This window comes from Oryzias latipes, chromosome 14, assembly GCF_002234675.1.
Source record: "Oryzias latipes chromosome 14, ASM223467v1".
NCBI lineage: Eukaryota > Metazoa > Chordata > Actinopteri > Beloniformes > Adrianichthyidae > Oryzias > Oryzias latipes.
In genome coordinates, this window is record NC_019872.2 from 14,373,545 (window position 1) to 14,395,015 (window position 21,471).

The following is a 21,471-nucleotide window of genomic DNA, read 5'->3' on the forward strand; positions in this document are numbered from 1 at the left end:
TTATTAGCATTCAATTTAGTCTAAATCATTTTAAGAGGATTAATTCTCCTAATTCTATTTTAATAAAAATTCTAACCAAACAGGTTACATTAACAAGTATAAGTAACAAAGTATTTGTTTGCTAATATTGATGCCCTGAGTATGCTCACATGTGTTTCGTTTTCTGCATTGGCAAAGAATTTTCACAAAAATGTGGTATTAAAGGCTTTAGGATGCACTCTCCAGGAAGTTTAGTAGATTCCTTTTAGGCTAATGTCTGCACTCTGCAGCTCTGTTTTTGTAAAATCTTGACTTTATCTCCTCAAAATAAATCGATTGTATCACAAATGCAATTTTTAATGAAATACCCTTGCCTAACTTTTTAGAAAACATGACCTCAGTACAATTTCTAACCAAAATATGCATGCTAAAATATGTGGTCTCCAGACACTGGCAAAAATGTTATGTATTGTCTACACCTTGATGATGCAAACATTTTCCAGTCATGCAAGGGACATTCTGCTGTCAGGATTTCTTAAAAAAAAGAGATGGCTGCAGTTTAGGGAAATGCATTAACCAGAAAATAAGGTCAATAGCAGAGAATGATAATACAGAACCATGTTGAAGCATTATGTCATTGAAATGTGCCACCGTAGTTATGGTGTTCCATCCTAACCCCTTAACACTGATCGATGCAAATACACATCAAACCGCACCAAACCTTACCTTAATATATTATCTACTTGACAGCAAAAACACAAGTGAAAATTATTTTTCAAAATTGAAAATAAATATAGGCATCAAGAATGTTAAGGATGGTTCTTACTCCTCATCCTGGACCACCTGTTGCCAACAAAGCAAGGCACACCCTTTTAATAATGAAGATACTTTTTTGGTGTTTTTATCATGTCCTTGTAGCAATTTTGTCATGATGGAAGACAAATATAAAGAAAATTAAGCTCTAAACTGGATTTCTCAGTACCTCTTCATTCAAATCATCAGAAGCAGACGCAAAAATGTCATTTGAAAAAGCTTGTAGGTGTGACATAGAAGCTGCCTCGGCGAGCCACAAGCTCCCTGCTGTGGAATACAGTAACAGCGTGAATGTGGCTTTAGGAGTTCCATGTTCATATCCACATGAAAAGCATTTTCATTGTCCTCCAGAGCTCTGTTTTATTTTATTTTATTTTTTTCTGCTCCACCACATCCAGAGTGTCTGATTTCCTAAAATCTTATTTCTACTCTTTTTTTCCCCTTTACATTGAAAGCCTTTGTAGAGCCCAATCGCCAAACAAGCTATAGCGGCATAGAATCATCTACCTTACTTATCTCATTTACTTGTTTTTTTTTAAATCATGTTAAATCTTGGGGGTATTGTGGCAACTTTTTTTGTTTAAACATCTTAAAATATCTAGACATTCTGTCATTTGCAAGAGCTAACACATTCATAATTCAGGGTTCCACTTTTAGTTGCAATACAGCCATCATGTATAAGTTGCTTTATTAGGAATTAAAAAACACATTACTAAAAAACTTGTTGTCTTCCCCAAAAAATTTGAGGATTTGCCAACTTTACCTCAAAGCTTGTGTGTTATTAACCCTTTAGGGGGCTGTGTTAGAGGTTTGGGTTCCTTCACATGCTCCCAGCAAGGTTAGAAACTCAGCTGTATACATAGTATACATGTCCTCTCTAGATACTTGGGTTTGTCCATTGTAAAAAGCATAAATTGGAATTTACTAAACGGTTTAATTTAACAAAAAAATTCCCTCAGGACCTGATGTGAGTAAATGTGGTTGTTTTTGTGGCTTTGTGATGGAAATGCGCCCTGTTCTCCTTAAAGCCATACTTTGATGAACTTCATGTTTTTGGTTTTTAAAACATGTTCATGTGGCATTTTTATGATGATGGAGGACATATAAAGAAAATTAGGTATTTATTTATTCAAATCATGTGAATCAGGAGCAGACAAAAAAATGCTGTTTGAAAAGGAGCTTTTTTGTGATGTAGAAAATACGCTGGGCGGGCAACTCTCAGGAATGGGGAGGGGAAATGGGAAACTATGTCATAGAATAAGACAGATTTCTTCTCATTTTTGCTAAAAACAGCATAATCATAATTAAAAGACCTCTAAGAATGCTTTTAAAATAGATTTTAAAACTGGGTCTATACCACTTGTCTTGTTCCCAATTATAGAGAAGAAGCTATAGAAAATAGACAAACGCTTTTGACATTGCATTTGCAGTGTGTTGAAAATAATGGTTGTGCTCAGCCTTGATCATACTTACAAAGTCAGAGTCCTTTAAAATCTTCAGCTTGCATCCTGAGCTATAGCATAAAATGACAGTGCACAGCAGTTCCACATTACTTTTACCCATTTTACTATTAAAGGATTAGTTTATGTGGATACACAGCGTGCAGCTCACAACAGCTCCATCAAATTGATGAGGCCCGCCTCGTAACGACCTAAGAGCCGGAGCCATTTCTCAGACACGTAGCAAATGCCTTGAACGATGAGACACTGACACAATAAAGCTGGAGGTACTCGGCAGGTTTAGTGGCAGAGGTAATTTTGTGTGCAGAGTCTTGTACAGCTAGATGAGATCCTTGCTGCAAGCTGTTGTTGAGCTTGTGATAAAGCCAACCTGGGAAACTAATTTCACCGTCATGATGTCCAATTAGTTCAAACAAAACAAATGAATTTGTCTTATATTTTTCCTCCGTGGAGTTCCATTAATGCAACACAAGGTCCTCAGTGCATTGCATGTGTCACTGCTCCAAGAATTAGCAACTAAAAGTATTAAACTAGTCCAACTCAACATCATTATGCTTATTATAAAAATAAAGCTCACATAGGACAAAACATTTCAGTAATGCTGGGATCCCTGTAAAAAATAACCTACATCATAGCTGTGACCTAATAGATTATAAATGCATTTCAATGCAGGGCTCCAGACTAACTTTTTTCACTAGGAGCACAGTGGCCCCTAACTGAAAAATTTAGGGGCGCAACCAGAAAATTTAGGGGCGCATACCGTAAATCAACATTCTAACCAAATCTACTAATTTCCACTGTATTACTAATAAATACTTTAATAATAGATGCAGAAATTACAATGTGCTGTTTCAATTTCAGTGTCACATTTTATTCTGCACTTTTGAAGATGCAACAAGAAGGTAAACTGACAGCAGCATCGCTGTCATGACAGTACAAATAAGTAAAGAAAACTGATGGAAATTTATCTTTGTGACACCAAATAGGTGCAGCCAAGATGCACAATAAGCGTGTTTGAGATCACTCAGGTGAACTCAACGCTGCGCAGATCACCTGGTGTGAGACATATATTTTTGTTTTTGCTCCAACATCAACTGTCAATCATCACAAAAATATCGCGAGAAAGGGGTGGGAGAAAGGGGCAAACCTACCCGGACACAGCTGGAAACAAGAGACTACAAAACAATGCATTATGGGACATGTGTCCTGATGGTTTTTGTAGTGGAGTGATTAATTAAAATAATTTAAAATACCAATTCATTAAAAAAGGCTACATACATCACAAAACATTAAAATAATCATAAAATATATAATAACACAGATCATACTAAGGGGGAGAAGAATATTAAAACTAAAAAGAATGTTAAGGACAACTCCAACTTCCTGTTCTCCTTTAGTCTTGCTGCAGATTCGCCTTCATCTCACAGCCCCCCCTTCTGGTGTCCCCAACGATCCAGGCGAGGTGCTGGTTCATGTCAAACACGTCTATCGTTGCATTTTCCCCACGTATTTTCAGTGTGTCTAAAACTAATGTTGTTTTTGCTCGCACGTGTTTAAAGTTCAAGCCCCGTTAGCTGTCACGCATGTAGGTGTGGGACATTTATTCTCCTCAGCTGACCCGACTCCCGCGGTACGGGAGCGGTTTGCTGCCGTAACCCGTTTGATGCGCCGCCGTAACCAAAACCTAAACTTTCCTCCGGGTCTGTGCGGCCCAGAGAAAAGTTCAGCACGGACTGCATGTATGTAGAAAATTACGAGCGAATAAATACGTTCAAAAGGAAAGTAAGGAACTTCTTAATGTGGCCCGGGGAGGGAGGGGGCTGTCAGGTTTCCTGCTTTCAAACCCTGTCATTGTCACGCCCCCAAGAGTCATATACCCCACTGTGATTGGTTGGTCAGCTCCGAGCACGACGATGAAAAAGTGTCATTCATACAAACTGGCGGGCTGCAGTAACATTAAACCTTCATATTAAGGCGGGGACCGCAAAATATCATCTTGGGGGCCGCAAATAGCCCGCGGGCCGCGAGTTTGAGACCCCTGCTGTACACTCTGGCACTGGTACACTAGCCGCAGGTCGGAAGAACGAATCAATAGTTCACTTACCCATAGTTCAGACGCACATATCAGGTTGTGATATTTATCTCAGTTTCCTTCCCACAGATGTTTACGCGCGCTCGATTATCTCTAGGCCCCGCCCCCTCTACGCATTTTAGCCACTCACAGTGGCTTTCCCTATTCTTCTCACACGCAGTGGCCGCCTCACAGACAGGTATCACGCGAGAGTGTACGTGCTCGCGTTTCATGAGTATGTGCGCGAGTGTGTGTGTCTGCCTGCGTCCGTGTGGCTTGCGTCTCATTGATTATTTCATTGATCATTGACGTGCCCCTTCCACGTTTGATGTATAAAAAAATACGAAGGGTGGGGGAGGCAAATTTACTGGTCGCACATGTGCGACTGGATGTAAAATTCAGTCGCACACTCTCAAATTTTGGTCGCAAAATGCGACCAATTGCTCGCAGTCTGGAGCCCTGCAATGATACAATTGTAAAAAATATGGAGCACTTTTGGCCAAAAAAAACCCCAAGATCTAAAAGAAATATACTTTTATTCTTTAATCATATTATTATGAAGCAGAGCCTTTTTTCCAAAATAAGCTGATAATATTTGTGTCCTATGTTAACTATGGATTTTTTAAAATTAAATTAATGCTTCCGATTCAAAGTAATTCACCCATAACAATCAAAACATCCTAAATTGTCAGAGGACATTTTTAAGAGAACTTAAAAAAAAAGAAAAGAAAACGCTAATACTGCCGCATCTTTAGCAAAGGTTTATTTTCTTGCAGGTCTGAGGTTCACCATTTTCCATTCTAACTGGGTGATCAATAACACAAAGCACCCGGGGCCAGATGTTCCCAACTGTGTGGTTTCTTGAAGATCATTAAACTGTGTACATACAGGGAGAATATATTTCATTGAGCAGAAATATAAGGCTGTGTTATCTTTGCAAGATTTTTTTAACAAGAGTTTTTCTGCCATAAATAAATTCAAGAACTTCCCTACTATGACATTTAAATAAAAAATATTTTATTTTTAATGTACATATCCTTGGGGACAGAATAACACCTGTTTTCCACCAATCACACAGTATGACATAGTAATAATGTCCAAAGTGAGGCCCTGACAAACCTAAAGTTTTCTGCTTTGACAGAATACATTTAACTTCTCAGTCCTTCCCAGACTGTCTGAAGAAGCGTACCACATGGTTTGTGCTGGTTGTCTCCGTCAGCCTCTAAAACGGGGAATTTTGTTTTTAGCAATGCATGTCTGTAGAAGGACTCTTTGTTACGTGAATCGAATGTCACATCCCCCACCAGTAGGACAGAAGGCAGCATGGCAGCACGAATGTTGGTCATGCAGGAAAGGGGGAGGCAGGGGACACCAGAGAGCTCAAGGCTACTAAGAGCACTGAGCGTGTAATCCACGATTATTTCCAGGTTCTATGAAATTCTGGGCTCTGCTGTTTTATTTACATTTTTTAAAATTCTAATTAAGGTTTACTACTACTAATATATGACTTATTGAAAGAATGCATATTGTCTGAACCGAATGTATTACATTTTTTTGACTTTACCATATAATAATATTTTCTACTAAAAAAAAACAGGCGCATTATTTTTTTGCTCATCCTTAAAATCAACAACACTCCAAGCTATAAGCATAAATGTTCCTACTTCTCTATGCCATCCTGCTGTTTTTCTTTAAATTATTTATGACTTTACTTTTTCACTTTTATCCCCCCCAACACTTTCTCGAGTATCTACATCTCTGTTTCAGTCTCTGTCGTTCTTGCTGTCTCAGTGTAATGTGATCCAGGACCGATGCTGCCAGCCCCAACTGTGGCACTGCAATCTCTGCTCTGCTCCGGTTGCTATGGCAGCCTGTCTGAGATGGTGCTCTGTGATGCACCTCCCTCTCTGGTCTTGCCTCCAAAAAAAAAAAAAAAAAAAAAAAAGGGGGTAAAAAGTGACAGGACTGGCCATCCAGCTTCTTGCTAAAAGTCAAAGGATCCATGTGAACATCTCCATTTTCTGAGCGGGGGGCTTCACATCTGCAGTGCAGTGCAGCACAGCGGCTCACTGTGAGCCGGGGGCTCTGTGGGGGGAGGAGGGGTGCATATTTGCAGCAACACAAGCTGGAAGCCACAGGACAGTGTGACAGATCCCCACAGCGATGCTGCCCACCTTCTTTCGTGTTTGTGATGGAAAAATCTGTGTGCACTTTTTGTGTCATCACGCCTATGATGAAACCTACCAAGTGTGGCTGAAACAGTGGGTTGCTGGCAGGCTGCCCAGGCGTGGGGTATCGGTAGGGGTTTGAGGGTACGAGGAAGAAGCTGCGTGATCATAACTGATTTGAATCTTGGCTCTAGTTGCTTCATTTGGCTTGAGGGTGGGGGTGCTTACTCTAGAATACCAAATGGTAACATTTGAAGCCCTTTGTTTAAATAATGTCTCCACTTTTCACTTGTGGGCGTCGCACATGTTATGTGATCTACAGTACAAGATGTGCTTATAGATTGGACACATTTGGCCAACCATGCTCCTTCTGATGGCAGTAATGCTTAAAAAATCTCCATTTACTCATCCTTTGGTAACAATTTATACACAGCATTTTAAACATTACACAGAATAGGTGAAATTTACCAGCTTTTAAAATTATTCCTTTAGAGAAACCTAAATATATTTAGGGTATAAGTAAATGTTAACAACCAATCACAATTAATGTGATTTGGATCTTTTCACAAAACACACACAGATTTCAGTAGTCTTGACTGAATAATGATGTCTAACTATTCTCATTTGAATAAATAATTAATACACCTGGGGTATGAATAATTTCTGGGATTAGTGTGAATTTACTAACATGCATGAACAAAAGTGAATTAGTTGAGCAATAAATGCCCATGAGGAAAACTCTTCTCTTTTATTTGGAAATGCTTAATAGGACTTTTTGATATGGGTATATTATTGTGTGAAAGAATAAAGGAAATGCCACATTTGAATTTATTATCCTTATTTTATTTTTATAATACTATATTTAAGTATCATATTGTATTGCATTATTCAATTGTTTTAATTTGGTCAACGTTTATTTAATATGTTAAAATTAATAATATGTTATAATTGGATTATTCCTTGAAGAAAGACAGAAATAAAATAGTGCATCCCGGCATTTAGTTTTACTAAAAGCACTCAACATTTGCTGTGACCATTATAAGAGTGTTCTGCTGCTTATAGGAGGTGAGTTTTGGTTTTGTGTTTGTAATAGTCTCTGCTGGGAACATGCTGTCTGAATCCCCTGTGAGTGTGGTCATGTCAGTGACATTAACAATGGGTCTTTGACTGATCTGCAATTTTTATTAATCTGTTATTAAACACCATTAGCGAAGGCCAAAGAATGATTTACACACATAAAGAAGGGCAAAATGGGCAAAAGGGCAAAAAATATTTGATGGTCACAGATTCTGGAAGTTCTCCCACTGAAAAGATGAAGAGTTTGTAAAGTTCAGCGCAGAAAACACTTCAGCTGTGAGGGATAGAATGTATAGAGATTCCAGGAAATCACATTGTGTGATTTTCAAATAATTTATTTATATGAAGTTTTCTGCACCTTTATACAGCTGCTATTTTGGTCCATTCCTCCCAGCAGATCTTCTCAAGAGCTGAGATGTTTTGAGGCTGTTGCTGGGCAGCACAGACTTTCAGCTCCCTCCAAAGATTCTTTGTTGGACTGAGGTTCAGTGGCTAGGTCACTCCAGAACCTTGGAATGCGTTTTATGTATCCACTCCTTGGTTACCTATAGGCGATGGGTTTGGAATTATTGTAAAGCTGGAAAATTCAGTCATGTTTCATCCTCAGTGCTCTTATTGATGGAAGGATGCTTTAGCCCAAAATCCCTCCATACATGGCGCCATTCATCGGTTTCCTAATATGGATCAGTCGCCCTGTCCTTTTTGCACCTCCATGCTTCACAGTAGTTATGGTGTCATTCTTCTCTCCTGTTTTTGTAAATTGGTTCTTTCCAGTTTTGTTCAGTTGTAAAATCTTGTCCTTGGTGTCCTTTGACAGCTCTTTGGTGTTGTTTGTTTCGGAGAGGTTGCAGTCTGACTGTTTAAAGGTCTGGACAGGTGTCTTCTATGCTGACAATCAGTTCAAACAGGTGCTATTAATAAAGTTAACCAGTGGAGGATAGAAGAGCTTCTTCAGGAAGAAGTAACAAGTCTGTGAGGGACACAATTCTTGCTTTTTTCTTAGAGTTAAATACTTTTTTCTGCATCAGTTATAAAAATAAACTGTCAAAAGAATCAAAAAATGTTTTTTCATTGATTAATTTTTTAAGTTCAGTTTTTTGGAATCACCCGGGATACATAAAATAATTTAAAACTTTTGAAAAAACAAAAAACAAAAGAGGATAAACTTCCACATCCTCTTGTTCTTGGTCTTGCTGTTTATTCTTTGCTTCTTTTGCTCCTGTTTCTTCTTAATTGGATTTTTCAATGATCATTTTCACACTTCTATTTGAAATGCCTTATAGCTGCTCCAATATTTAAATAGCTGACAAAACATGGTTTGTCCCTATAGGAGATATTATTCATGTTAAGTGGCAAACTTACCAGTATTTCTACAACAGCTATGAAATGCCACTATAATGTATTCAACAGTCATTTTAAATGTGTTTTACAGTCCATCTTGTGATGCTTTACTATGCACGACTAAAAGGAGCTCCTTTATGTGTTTGTGTGATTGCAGAAGTACAGGTACCAGGATGAGGAGACGCCCCCCTTGGAGCACAGTCCAGCACACCTGGCTCAAGGGAAAAGTGCAGAGATGCTTCACATGAGTGACAAAAACCTTGCTGCAATGGAGGCCATCCATGGCTACACTCCACATACGCATATCTCTCCTGTAAAGGTATGGCCCATTTGCACAGCTTTTTCATGGAGACCATTGATCAGTATTTCACAGCTGAGTGCACGCTACTTTAAAACACGCAACAAGGAAAAGTGTCAATTTAAGATTAATGTATAACTACATAAGAAGTCATGTGAAGATAAATTGTGTGTATTTTGCAAACTACAACTGTTTAAATGCAAGTGGAAGATTGAGAAGTTGGAAAGGACCTTGGGAAACATTTTTGTGGGTGACTTTCTGCCACTGAAGACAGGAGAGTAAGATTTATAGGATGCTGTTTTTAAATTTAAATCAGCCAAGCAGATTTGTAGTTCTGTTATTCATGTGCAAAAATGACTTTCTTTTTAATGAAAAGTTTATATTGTCAGAGCAGCTATAGTTTTTTTAAATGTATTAATATGTAATCCTCCTATACAAATGTACATTATATCTGCTTAAAATCCTCAGAAAGTAAGGGTGTTCTTAATTCGCTTCATTTATGTTTAACATGGATTTTTACATTTGTCAAAAATAATGTAGCAGGAGTGGGAGAAACACACATGAAATATTGTGGAAAGGTTGTGCAGCTGCACTGGGAGAGACTAAAAATAATAATAACGTTGTCTTTTGTGCATTATTCTTGCATTGTAATGCAGACACAGGTTTTCACGGGCTCTAAAAAAGGCAATCTCACCTGTTTTTCTGTTCACCAGCTTCCTATAGCAGCATATATTTGCATGCTGACCACTCAGAAGTAAGAATCAACTCACAGAGATTACTATTTGTGTCACTCTTTGCTGCAACTGATCTCTACTTCCTGTCTGTTAAAAATACAGCTGGATAGACAAAATAAATCCACATTTTGAATTCTGGTTTAAGCAGTCGGACTAAGTATTTTAAACAAACCATCAATGCACAAAAAATGAATCAGAGGATATATAAAATATAGGAAAACACAAAGAACACAATGCCTAAGTAAGATTTGAATGTGCAATTAATATGTAATTTACACATTTGATATATTTTTAGAGAACATTGTCAAATAATCATTTAGTGACTTTTTGTTGAATATTTTTGTATGTATATATTCTTTTATAAACTGCATCTTGTATGCAGCAGGGATGCAACAGTTAACTTTTAAACAGAGAACTGTGGCATACCTAGTAAACATAGCTGTTTGCCATCTTGCAATAATAAAAGATTTACTCTGACTGTATTATCATCAGATGATCTAATTAATGTTTGACGTTCAGAATATTTGGGGTGACATTCACAATTTTGACTACATAATTCACCAATCTGTGACATGCGGTAAACCCTTTTATCAAAAAAAGAAATCTGACAGGAAGGAATACTTTTTTTTAAAATAAATTGATAGTTCGAGTAGATCATTGTTATGCTTTATTCATGTTTGACGATCAGAGATAATGCTATAAATGAAGGCCAAATAAGCGACTGTAAGTCTGCACTCCCAGCCGCTGTCAGCACCAAGTTAAATCCCAATGATGATGTATTGTTCTTGATTGTGTTCGCACTGATGGTGTAGCAAGCCATAAGCTTGTTAGAATTAGATTACATTAGTCTCACTTACCTCAGCGATTGCACATCTCTATAACTTTGTGCTCAGCACTATGTGTTGTCTGCTTAGAAATCCCAGTTCTTCCAGTAATGAGCGTTAAAGGCAATATAATGGTGTTATGAGGAATAAAATCCAGGCCCATGCATGTCCAAGTGTCAGACTTCAAGGTGGAGGAGAACATGCATCAGGCAACCTGATATCAGCACTTAGCAGCGTTTATGTAAAGTGCAAGTGGACACAAGACATGTTTAGGATCTACAGTTACCGTCAGATTCTCCGAATGAAATGTGGCAAAGGACGATGTAACAATTTCAATTAACAATTTGAAACAGAAGCTTCTATAAATATATACTTATACGGGGTCGCTTATGAGAACAATGTAACATGGGCTTCACTTGCAGTAAATTGGATTTGGATGGATGTTCTTACACTGAGACAACACACAATGTGCCTTCTGAAATAAAAGACTCTCTACTTAAACTGAAATGATATAATATTACATAATAAAAAAAAAAGTTTTAAACTAATTTTACTGTCATTTGAAGGCTTTTTTAAGCATGTCAGCAGCATATAGAATACACATTTTGGCGACAAAAGAAAAAAAAACTAGTTGGTCTTAACAATATGTTGTTATTCTTCTGTCTTCAGTAAGAGTAAAATAAACACAAAGTATTTTATGATCTTTCATATTTCTAGGCCTGTTTGGATGAACACAGCCAATATTCTAGCAATAGTAAAAACATTTTAGACCAATTAGATAAAACAAAAATTTCCAACGGCACACCTGACCATACGTACCATGGCTCACTGGTTCAGAAACACTGCTCTACAGTTTTGATGTTGCCTTTGACACCATTTTGAAATAATTTGCATGACTTGCTGATGAGTTTGACAAAGTTACCCAAAGGAGCAGATCAGGAAATTCTCAGACGTATGCGTGTCTGCACTCCAAGTCCAAAGGATCGGCTGTTCACCTGAGACACGTGCCAAACTAGAGTGTGATTTACAGGCAACAAGGTCTGTGTGACAAATGAGACACTGAGATAAACAGCATTAGGGCGACTGTTGACACAGTCAAAAGATTCAGCTGACATCAGAGGGAAGATGAGCACTGCTTGGAGTGCATTAAAAGAGGCCGTCTGTAGCTAGAGATGTAAAGATGGGCTGTTTATGATCATCCATCTCAGCAGCCCACATGTTGGTCAACACCCTCACTGGCTATTAAGACTGAATACTTCCTGTATTTATTTGCTTTAAGGGAAGAGGACAATGAAGTCCCCCGATACAGTACGGCCATTAAAATGCTGAGTTTTAATGAGCAGAAAGGAAAGGCAGAGAAACTGCATGAAGCTGCTATTTACAATCTTCACTTCCCTCTTCATTGTGAGCTACTGCGTCCGTAGAGATTTTTCTTTAACAATGCAAAAGGGGTGCGAGGTGTGTGTCGACTAAAATGTAAATCATGAACAGAATCGGTGGAGAGGACTTCCAGTGAAAATCCTTCTAAAGCTCAGTCCACACACCTGACAAAAGCGCATTTATCACATGAAACGAATTAAATCCTAGGATTTAAAAAAAAAAATCATTCAGAGAAAAAGTCAAAGTTTGGAGGCAGCAGATACGTGACAGCAAAAAAAAAATGACAAACCAATTTCTATTGAACCTTATCCTTCAGAGAATCTATCATACAGTCAGAACCATAAATATTTGGACAGAGACACATTCTTTCTAATTTTGTTTCTGTACATTACCACAGTGAATTTGAAATAAAACCACTCAGATGCCATTGAAGTCCAGACTTTCAGCTTTTATTCCATGGGTTAAACAAAAAGATAGCATAAAAATGTGAAAAACTAAAGCATTTTTTAAACACAATCCCTTCATTTCATGGGCTCTTAAGTAATTGGAAAATTGACTTCCATGCTATTGCATGGGCAGGTGTGGGTTATTCCCTATGGAAGCGATTCTGTTGCATAATTAAAAATAAAAGTCAAAACCAGAAATGCTTTTTCATTTTCAAAATGAAGCTGCATTTTTTGATTCAAAATTAAAATGAAAACACTACTGGACACTACTGGAAACACAAATTCATATGATGGTTTCCAGATTGTAGCAGCATTTCCGCTTTCGGCGATCGAGAGCTTTGCGCTCCGCTATGCGAAGGCAGCTGCCGGTCCGAAGAAAAAAAGCTTGTCAGTGGTACATCCGAAGGAGGACCTCAGAAGGCGGAAATGCTGCTACGTAGTCCTGAGAAGCTGTGTAAAATCATCAGAAGTTCACAACCATCACAAAGCCCTCTTCTCTGCCGCTAACACAAAGCTACACTGCTCCTGGTGTGCCGGTGTCTGTTAGCAGCCGGACAGACTGAGAAAGCAGTGATGTCATTGCCCCGCCTCCACGCTGGAAATGCTTTTTCGAAATGAATATTGAGACAATGTTCGCAGGGTGGATGTTAAAATGCAAATGCAATCCCCTCTTTGCATTTTCGTTTTAATTATGACACAGAATAAGCAGTTTTTAAGCATAAATGAAAAAGCATTTTGAAGGATTGCTTTTTCAATTAATTTTGAGTCATTTGATGCAGACACAAAATTAAAAAGTATTTCTGTTAATTCATTTTAATTGTCAAATTAGAAATTTTTAAGTGAATTATGCTACACATTTACCAGGTAACTTTTTGAAAATGAAATGTCAAATACCATTTTCATTATCATTTTAATTAAGTGACAGAATAAGCAGTTTTGAAGAAGACAATGAAAAAGCATTTTGGCGGATTGCTGTTTCATTTTAATTTTGAGTCAAAAAAATGCAGCTTCATTTAAAAAAAATGAAAAAGCATTTCTGGTTTTGACTTTTATTTTTAATTATGCTACAGAAATCGCTTCCATAATTCCCTTGTTATGTCATTATGAGTGAAGCAGATAAAAGGCCTGGAGTTGATTAGAGGACTCATGCTTGTATTTTGAAGATTTTGCTGTGAACAGACAACATGTGGTCAAAGGAGCTCTCCATGCAGGTGAAAGGAGCCATCATTAAGCTGAGAAAACAGAAAAAAAACATGCCAGAAATTGCTACAGTATTAGGAGTGGCAAAATCAACAGTGTGGTACATCCTGAGAAAAAAAGAAAGCACTGGTGAAGTCAGCAACGCCAAAAGACCTGGACGTCCACAGAAGACAACAGTGGTGGATGATTGTTAATCATTTCCATGGTGAAGAAGAACCCATTCACAACTGCCAACCAAGTGAACAACACTCTCCAGGAGGTAGGCGTATCAATATCCAAGACTACAAGAAAAAGAAGACTGCAAGAAAGTAGATACAGAGGGTACACTGCAAGATGCAAGTCACTCATAAGCCTCAAGAATAGGAAGGCTAGATTGGACTTTGCTAAAAAGCATCTAAAAAAGGCATTCAGGAGGAGAAAACCCAGCATCTGGTGATGTCCATGAGTTCAAGACTTCAGCCTGTCGTTGCCAACAAAGGGTTTTCAACCAAATATTAGTAATGACCATTTTGTTTTCAGTTAATTCATCTGTCCAATTATTTACGAGTCCATGAAATGAATGGATTGTGTTTAAAAAATGTTTTAGTTTTTCATGTTTTTATGCAATCTTTTTGTTCAACTCATGGAAAAAAACCTCAAAGTCTGCACTTCAATGGCATCTGAGTTGTTTTATTTAGAATTCACTAAAATAAATAAAATAAAAATAAAAAAATTCACTGTGGTAATGTACAGAAAGAATGTGTCTTTTTCCAAATATTTATGGTCCTGACTTTATATATAAAAGTGCATCCAATTCTGCACTTTGTTAATCAATAAGACATTAGAAATGTCTGCACACATTTTATTTTAGATTAAGTCTTTGGTCTGTTTTTATTTCATTCACAATTTGGAAAAAAACAGTTAACAATTATTAATCATTATTATGTGAAAAATCAAGAAATTCTACCACAATAACCTTTAGTTCTAATTTAACAAAAGTCAGCCACAGTTGGCCTCTTTTTAAAACCAATTACGATTGCACATGTTAATTTAACATTTAATTAAAGTTTGACAGAAATTTAAAAATTCAAATTTATGTGCAAATCTGATGTAGCTCTGCTTACAGCTTGTCCCATATGACCCTTTCTTGATTTTTAGATGACAAGACTTTTTTATTTAAATGGGCTGGGATTAAAGTAACATAAAGCACGACAAATTAAATTTTATCTTTACTCATTTTCCTAGTATTTTCTTGCAGTTGGTGATAAAGTTTACCTGACTGCTGGTTTAAGTCAACAGATATAATGAAGATCTGCTGCTTTATAAAAGTTAGAAATAAAATGATTATAATTCTCTTAGTTGAATCTCTATTCATACAATCTACTGTTGTATGTCAGGTTTTTGGCAAAGCTAGTACTATTTTATACATTTAATGCTTATACGATGCTTTTGATGACACAAACAAGTTTATGTAAATAATGAAGAACTGTTATTAACAAAATAAGCAGAAAATCACTCGAAATCCCCTAATTTGACTGAGTGAAATAATCCGACTTTCAAAAACATAAAAAAATGATTTTACATTAAAAAAAGGCAGGAAGGTAAACCAGAGGATATGTGTCTTTTCAGACTTCTCTGCCATTCTGTTTCAGTTCTTGCCAACAAGCAAACAGGTACTATAATAATTAATGTACTTGTCCTGAGAGTTTAGATAAATATATTTAGCAAGATTCATCCTGGGAGTTTTAGCTGTGCTGATTGTTTTTATTTTGTATTCTTTTTTGAAGAAACTGGAAAATTTGGAGAGTAGCTAATTTATTAAGAAATAACCTTTCAGAGCTAGAAAAAGTTGTAGGAAAGTAAATGTTTTTATAAAAGAAAAGTTAGTAATAACAACAATGAATTCTTATGAAACTTTTAAAAGGCTGTCAATTCTCTAACATAATTAATTTGGCATTTTTAATATTTTACTGGGTTGTATCTTTTTTCTAACTCAATATTAAATATCAACTGCAGTCATCTTTAAGTGACCGTGTAATTCCAAACAGCATTAGCTGTATTAATACATGAAGATCAGCAAGTTTCTAAATAATCATTTTTTGTTTTCACAAGGAATATAGTTTATAGGTTGATGTTGGCTAATGGCTGAACCAGCAAAACAAGCAGGATGGTTTTGTTTGTCAGGCTTTCTGCTGGTCATACTTCAAAAGTGATCAACAGTACTAGTTTCCCAATACTGCTTGATTCCAGTTGGAACATGTTTTGTTCCTCAGAACCCAAAGAGTCCAGATTCACATGTGAAAAAAGAAATGATAAAACACAAACAAGTTGAAGAATCAAATCTGGGAGATCAGGGAAAACCAGAAGAGCTGGATGTCCATCAGGAAAAACAAAGCTGATCTGGTACGGTTCGTGGAACAGATATTATATAGCATATTAAACGACTTGGCATGAACACAGTGGATACACCAGCTAGAAGAATGACCCTTCAAAATAAAAGTCCAGAGGGGAGTGTAAAGTTCTCACTTTTTTTTCAGCTGTAATGAATTATCATGCCACTTACTGCCACACTGTTTGTTCTCCTTCTAATAAGTGTAACATTGCAGCTCAGATCAGGTGTACACTACATTGTTGTGATATTATTGAAAAAAACTTTTCTTTATGTAATCAGTGATGAACTTTATACCGACAAAAATGCTTTTGTGGGCGATGATGATGTTTACATTTCTTTCTTTTGCTCTCTCTGTAATCCGTGTCATGGCGCATGCACAGACTTGAGATTGCTGTATCTTTTACGGGCATTACTAATTTCTATGTAATCCTCCGTGACTGTTTTCCAAAAAAAATAAATATAAAAAAAAATGTTTAACCCTCTGCTTGAACCCTTTATTTTATTAATCCAGGTCATGGAAACACCCATCCCATCTTTTTTTCCTTTACAGTCCTGAATCAGTTTCAGTACCCTATCTATGAACTACCAGTGAGCTACATGTTAGCAACAATGTTATGCAATTTTAAGACATTTCTCCCTTTTTTCTATATTTAACTGTTATTTAGCTAAATTTCAAAGAAGCGCTTGCATTCCAGAGCTGCAATAAAATGCCAAGAAAGTTGGGATAGTGAATTTTTGTATCGCTTTTGTTATGCAGTCATTCTTTCTCTCATTTACAAGACAATCATGGTGCTGAAGATAACTAGATAGTTTTATAGGTTTTGCTGTCTCATTCATCTCTTTATCTGTGAATACCGAATATCAGGAGTGCTGTGAGCTTCTTTAGTGCCCTCCTGTTTCTTAACCAAGCCTCGGAAATGTTTTTATAGTATACTTGTACTTTTTTCATTATGACTTGTGAATTCAAACCAACAATTGTATTGTCTGCTGGTTTGTCATTTCTAAAAATACAGTTTAAACCCTATGCATATGCTACTAAATTCGAAAAAACTCCCATAAAATGACTCAATTTCAATTGTAATTGATCTAAATTGTTTGAAAAAAAAGACTTTTATTACACATTTAAAAGTTGAAAAAAAAATCAGTTATTTTTTATGCTATGACAGCCATTTGTGGTTCATATATAGTATGACTCCTGAAGGAAGACACTTCCCTTGTTCCCTTTTGCATGCCGTGCACAATTACCCTCTCCACTTTGTTGTTCTTGCAGCCTGTGTTGATGTCTACGGGACACACTCCAATGTACACCTCAGCTGTTTCCACACTGGTAAGAGCACAGCGATGTGTGTTGCTCTGAGGAATCATCATCGTCCTTCATAAGCATCGTGGTTTCTACCATCACTCCTTGACTTTTTCATCCACCATTGTTGACATGCATCCCCCCATTAAGTCTTTTCTGACCAATTTAAGACACCACAAGCCTCTCCTTTAACAGTTTTGTTCTGGCTGACTGATGGTTTAGGGCCTGAAACCACATGATGGAAACTGAAAAGTTTCAACTCTCAAGCTTATTTTCTCTTATTTCATTTCATTCTTTTTTATATAAAAACACCAGCATGTGTGCACTTGTACTAACAAATGTTTTCTACTAACAGTGTGTTATTGTAAAGCAAAAACTTCAAGTTTGAATACAGAAATGAATCCTGGACTAACAATATGGATGATGTTAGGCTGCAGCCTGTAGGTGGCAGTGTTACACTACTATGAGTGTCTGTCATTATCAAAGGAGAATATTATTGCATCAGAATAACCTTTTTTGTGATTAGAAGAGTTTCTTTAGCACCATGTGTTCTTTTTGTTTCTGAAAATCATCAAGAGCAAAATAACAGCAGAAAAATATGATGAAAGTGAGATATTTCATTAGATTGAAAAGTTCCAAATTAAAATATGGACCTAAAGAAGCTTTGAGTGCATATGTTAAAGTGCAGAAAGTGTCTTTCTGGCTCATGCTTCAGTGCCTGACCTGATTTTGATTTAATTAAGAAGTGTGTGCTTTTAATTAAACACCACCATGTTTGAGATGATCTGCACTTTTCTGGCATTCATTCATTCAGTCATGCATTCTTTTATAGGAGGACAGAAGTAACTACATGCATTTGATTTCTTACCATCTTCAGCTAAAGTTTGCACTCTCTGCAAGATCCATTGCGGCGATGCCTTTGTTTGACCGATGTCTTTGCGTTCGGCAAACTGCCCGCGTGGATGTCATTGATGTGTCGACAGCCTGTCTCTTTATTGGTTTAATGGTGTGGGGTTTGCCAAAACCCTTTCATACCCCACTGATTTATGGGTAAAATTGCCTCTAGAGGCAGTCTTTGGGTTTTATTAATGATTTGGAAAAGAAGAGCTTGATCTTGAAATGTCATAAATGCAATTTAAAACTTCTTATGCATTGCAATTAGACTTGTGTCTTACGTAGCTCTGAACTTCTCAACTGTTTTTACTTTTCCCATATTAGTTAATCTAATAATCCTACTTTTGACTTGATGGGACATTGGAAGTCTGCCTGCATATATATGAGGTAGAGTCAAGCTACTTGATTCCAATTTCAGCAAAGTTCCAAATCTAAAAGACTCAGTTCCCTGAAATGTGATTACAAAATGTTATATTAATTGATGTCAGGTCTGTACCTTAATGATCAAATATCTTTGTTAGTCCTCTTTAGATTGTAGCAATAATTGAAGGAATTGCAATGATCACAAATCTACACACTTCCTAATCTTTGATCCGGTTAGATATACTCACAGACATAATGTGCTGCTGGGGGAGATTTTCCACACTTTGGTTTTAATTCATTTGTTCTTCTGTTGAGCTGCATGGAAAAAGAAAAAGGTGCTAACCAAATGTGGAAAAGTTTCAGTAAAAAAAGACGATAAAAAACAATAAAAAGTGGGGCATTGTTGTTTTGTTTTTTTTACACATGGTTGGAATAATTTAATAGGTTAATAATTTAAGAGAGGATACATTTGCAGTAACTTGAACAGAATGAGACTGTAGGCTTGGATCATGAGAAAAAGGCATATTGTTTTTTTTATAGCTGCATTTTGTTGTTCACTCTTGCAGCTCTTCATGGCTGTTTTGAATCCTATTAAAAACAAGAGTTCACTTGGATGAGAAGCATCTTACTGTTTTTGCAATGCTACATCAACTTAAAAGCCCATTTGTAAAGTTAAAAATCACAAGTTTCTCATAAGAATATATCAAAATATTAAGTGCAGTTTCCTGTATTTGTAGTTGCATCTACTCTAAAACTAGGTCAACAACTCTTATATACCGGATGAAAAGTTAAGCAGATTTTCCTTAATGTGGTGCATGTTTTTTTTCCTTTGGACTTGATAGAAGTCAGATTTGATTTTTAAGTATATAGTTTTGGACATTTTTTGGCTCTTGCCCAGGGGTATTTGTGATAACTTATTTAACAAAATTGATTGTTAGCATATGTGTCAATATTTTATTGCAAAATAGATTTTTTAAATTCATGCAGCAGGGTTTTTACTACCTTATGAACCAGTGTATTTTCTGTCACAAAAAAGCTCATCTTTAAACCCCCTTTTTTCCGTCTGCTCCCGATTCACAACAATTTTATTGGAGTTTTTCCTTACCAAGAAGGAGAGTCTAACAGCAGGGATGCTCAGGGTCTGCCTAGTTTAGTATCTCAATTAGCTTTTGTTCATATTTTATGACTGGTTCTATGTATTTGTGCAATTATTGGTGTGAAGCCCTTTAAGACAACTGTGTTGTGATATTGGGCTAGATAAAAAATTTGAATTGAATTAAAGAATTTGGATAAGGAAATCCTCAGAAATGCAATTTTAAGCTTAAGTTTCTTTATATATTAGAAATCAGAAAAATGCAACAAGAACACCCAAAACACTGTTTTTTTATGGGAGTGGGTCTTTAATTCTGTTCATGATTGTTAGTGTGAGTGACTGTTACCAAGTGAGAAAGGACTTTTATCACATCTAACCACAGAACCCACTTTTTATACCTGCTCCACATATAAAATTAGAATATTCTGGAATTAGAATATTCTAAAAAAAAAGGTACGACTGTTGAAGTGGGAAAAAAATCTGTTTTTTTTCTGTGCATCTTTTTTTTTTTGTTCTGAACTCTTTTTTTTTTGGTCAGAATCCAGCGTTTATTTTTATTTTTTGTTATTTTTCCACCATCCTGACTTTTCTTTAATAAATGTGTAAAAATGTCCCTGCAGCTTTGGTTTAATTACCATGCAGCTGCAGCTCGTGTCCTCTGGGAGAGAAGGAGGGAAGGAGGCAGAAAAAAAATTCACTTAGAGTGAGGAGGAGAGAGCTGCTCAGGCAATGCAATGTAGTGGCACACGGTGAAAAGATCCTTGCATGGAGAAGGATAAAAAAAATTAGATATTGTAGGTTAAAAGGATTATATTTAACAGAACAAGGGCATCAGCTGACAGCCTTGTCCTTAAGCGTGTTCTTACATGAGTACATTTAGTGTGCACGTCTCTCTGTCTGCACTGTGCATAAGTATTACAAGCGTTTCGGTGCATCTGTCTTTAAAGTGTATGTTTGGCCTGCAGAAAAAGCAACACTCCCTGTTTAAAATACCCCAATAAAGTAAATATTAGATGAACAAAATCTTCCGATTTGCTCAGTGATCTCATTGCTGGCTGCTGTAGAGTCTTTTAGATTAAACGTGTAGTTTGACAGAAAAAGTGCTTTTAGAATTAATTATCGACTGTACCTGCACATCATAAACCCCGCCCATGGCCATTTGAAGAAGTCTGTCCTTTGAAGTTCAGTCGAATAATAGTTGCTCTTCCTCTCAGATCAGCTGCACAGACTTTATGCAGAGAGACAGCTAATTAACAGCCATCAAACTTCCCTGCTCCCTCTCTCTGGAGCTGAATGGGAGGGGTGCAACTCAGTGGCAGCACTCTTTTTCTCTCTGAGCACAGACCTGCAGCAGGGACCTTTCCTCAGCCACCAAAAGCCAAGGACGCATGGATGTGATCGCAAATGCTATGTGATTTTTGTCACTCAAGGAGAATTTTTAAATCAGGATTTTTATTTATTTATTTATTAATTTGGAGTTAGACTTCTTTAGAAAAAAACAGCAAGAAGAAGGCATTCATTGGGCTATGCTCCGTGGATTATTTGAAATGGATTGAAGGAGGTTTCCTGTGTCTTAACTGAAGCCATGTTTGCTATTATGTTTTATTTAGGCTAAGTGGAAGTTTAGAAGGTTTAGTTGAAATAGATACATGCTACCTG

The 21,471-nt window shown here is 36.7% G+C and overlaps 1 protein-coding gene across 6 annotated transcripts in view; it reads left to right on the forward strand.

The window, feature by feature from the left end:
- LOC101159214 (disks large homolog 4) overlaps nt 1-21,471 on the forward strand; it is an 89,703-nt gene that overhangs the window by 43,205 nt on the left and 25,027 nt on the right. For 4 of the 6 annotated variants that reach the window (XM_023962371.1, XM_023962373.1, XM_023962370.1 and 1 more), the window contains exons 2-3: nt 9,067-9,228; nt 17,433-17,489. In XM_023962371.1, the coding sequence (XP_023818139.1) occupies nt 9,067-9,228; nt 17,433-17,489 (219 nt within the window). The remainder of the gene's footprint in view (nt 1-9,066; nt 9,229-17,432; nt 17,490-21,471) is intronic. The other 2 variants (XM_023962372.1, XM_023962369.1) reach the window with 1 other exon arrangement.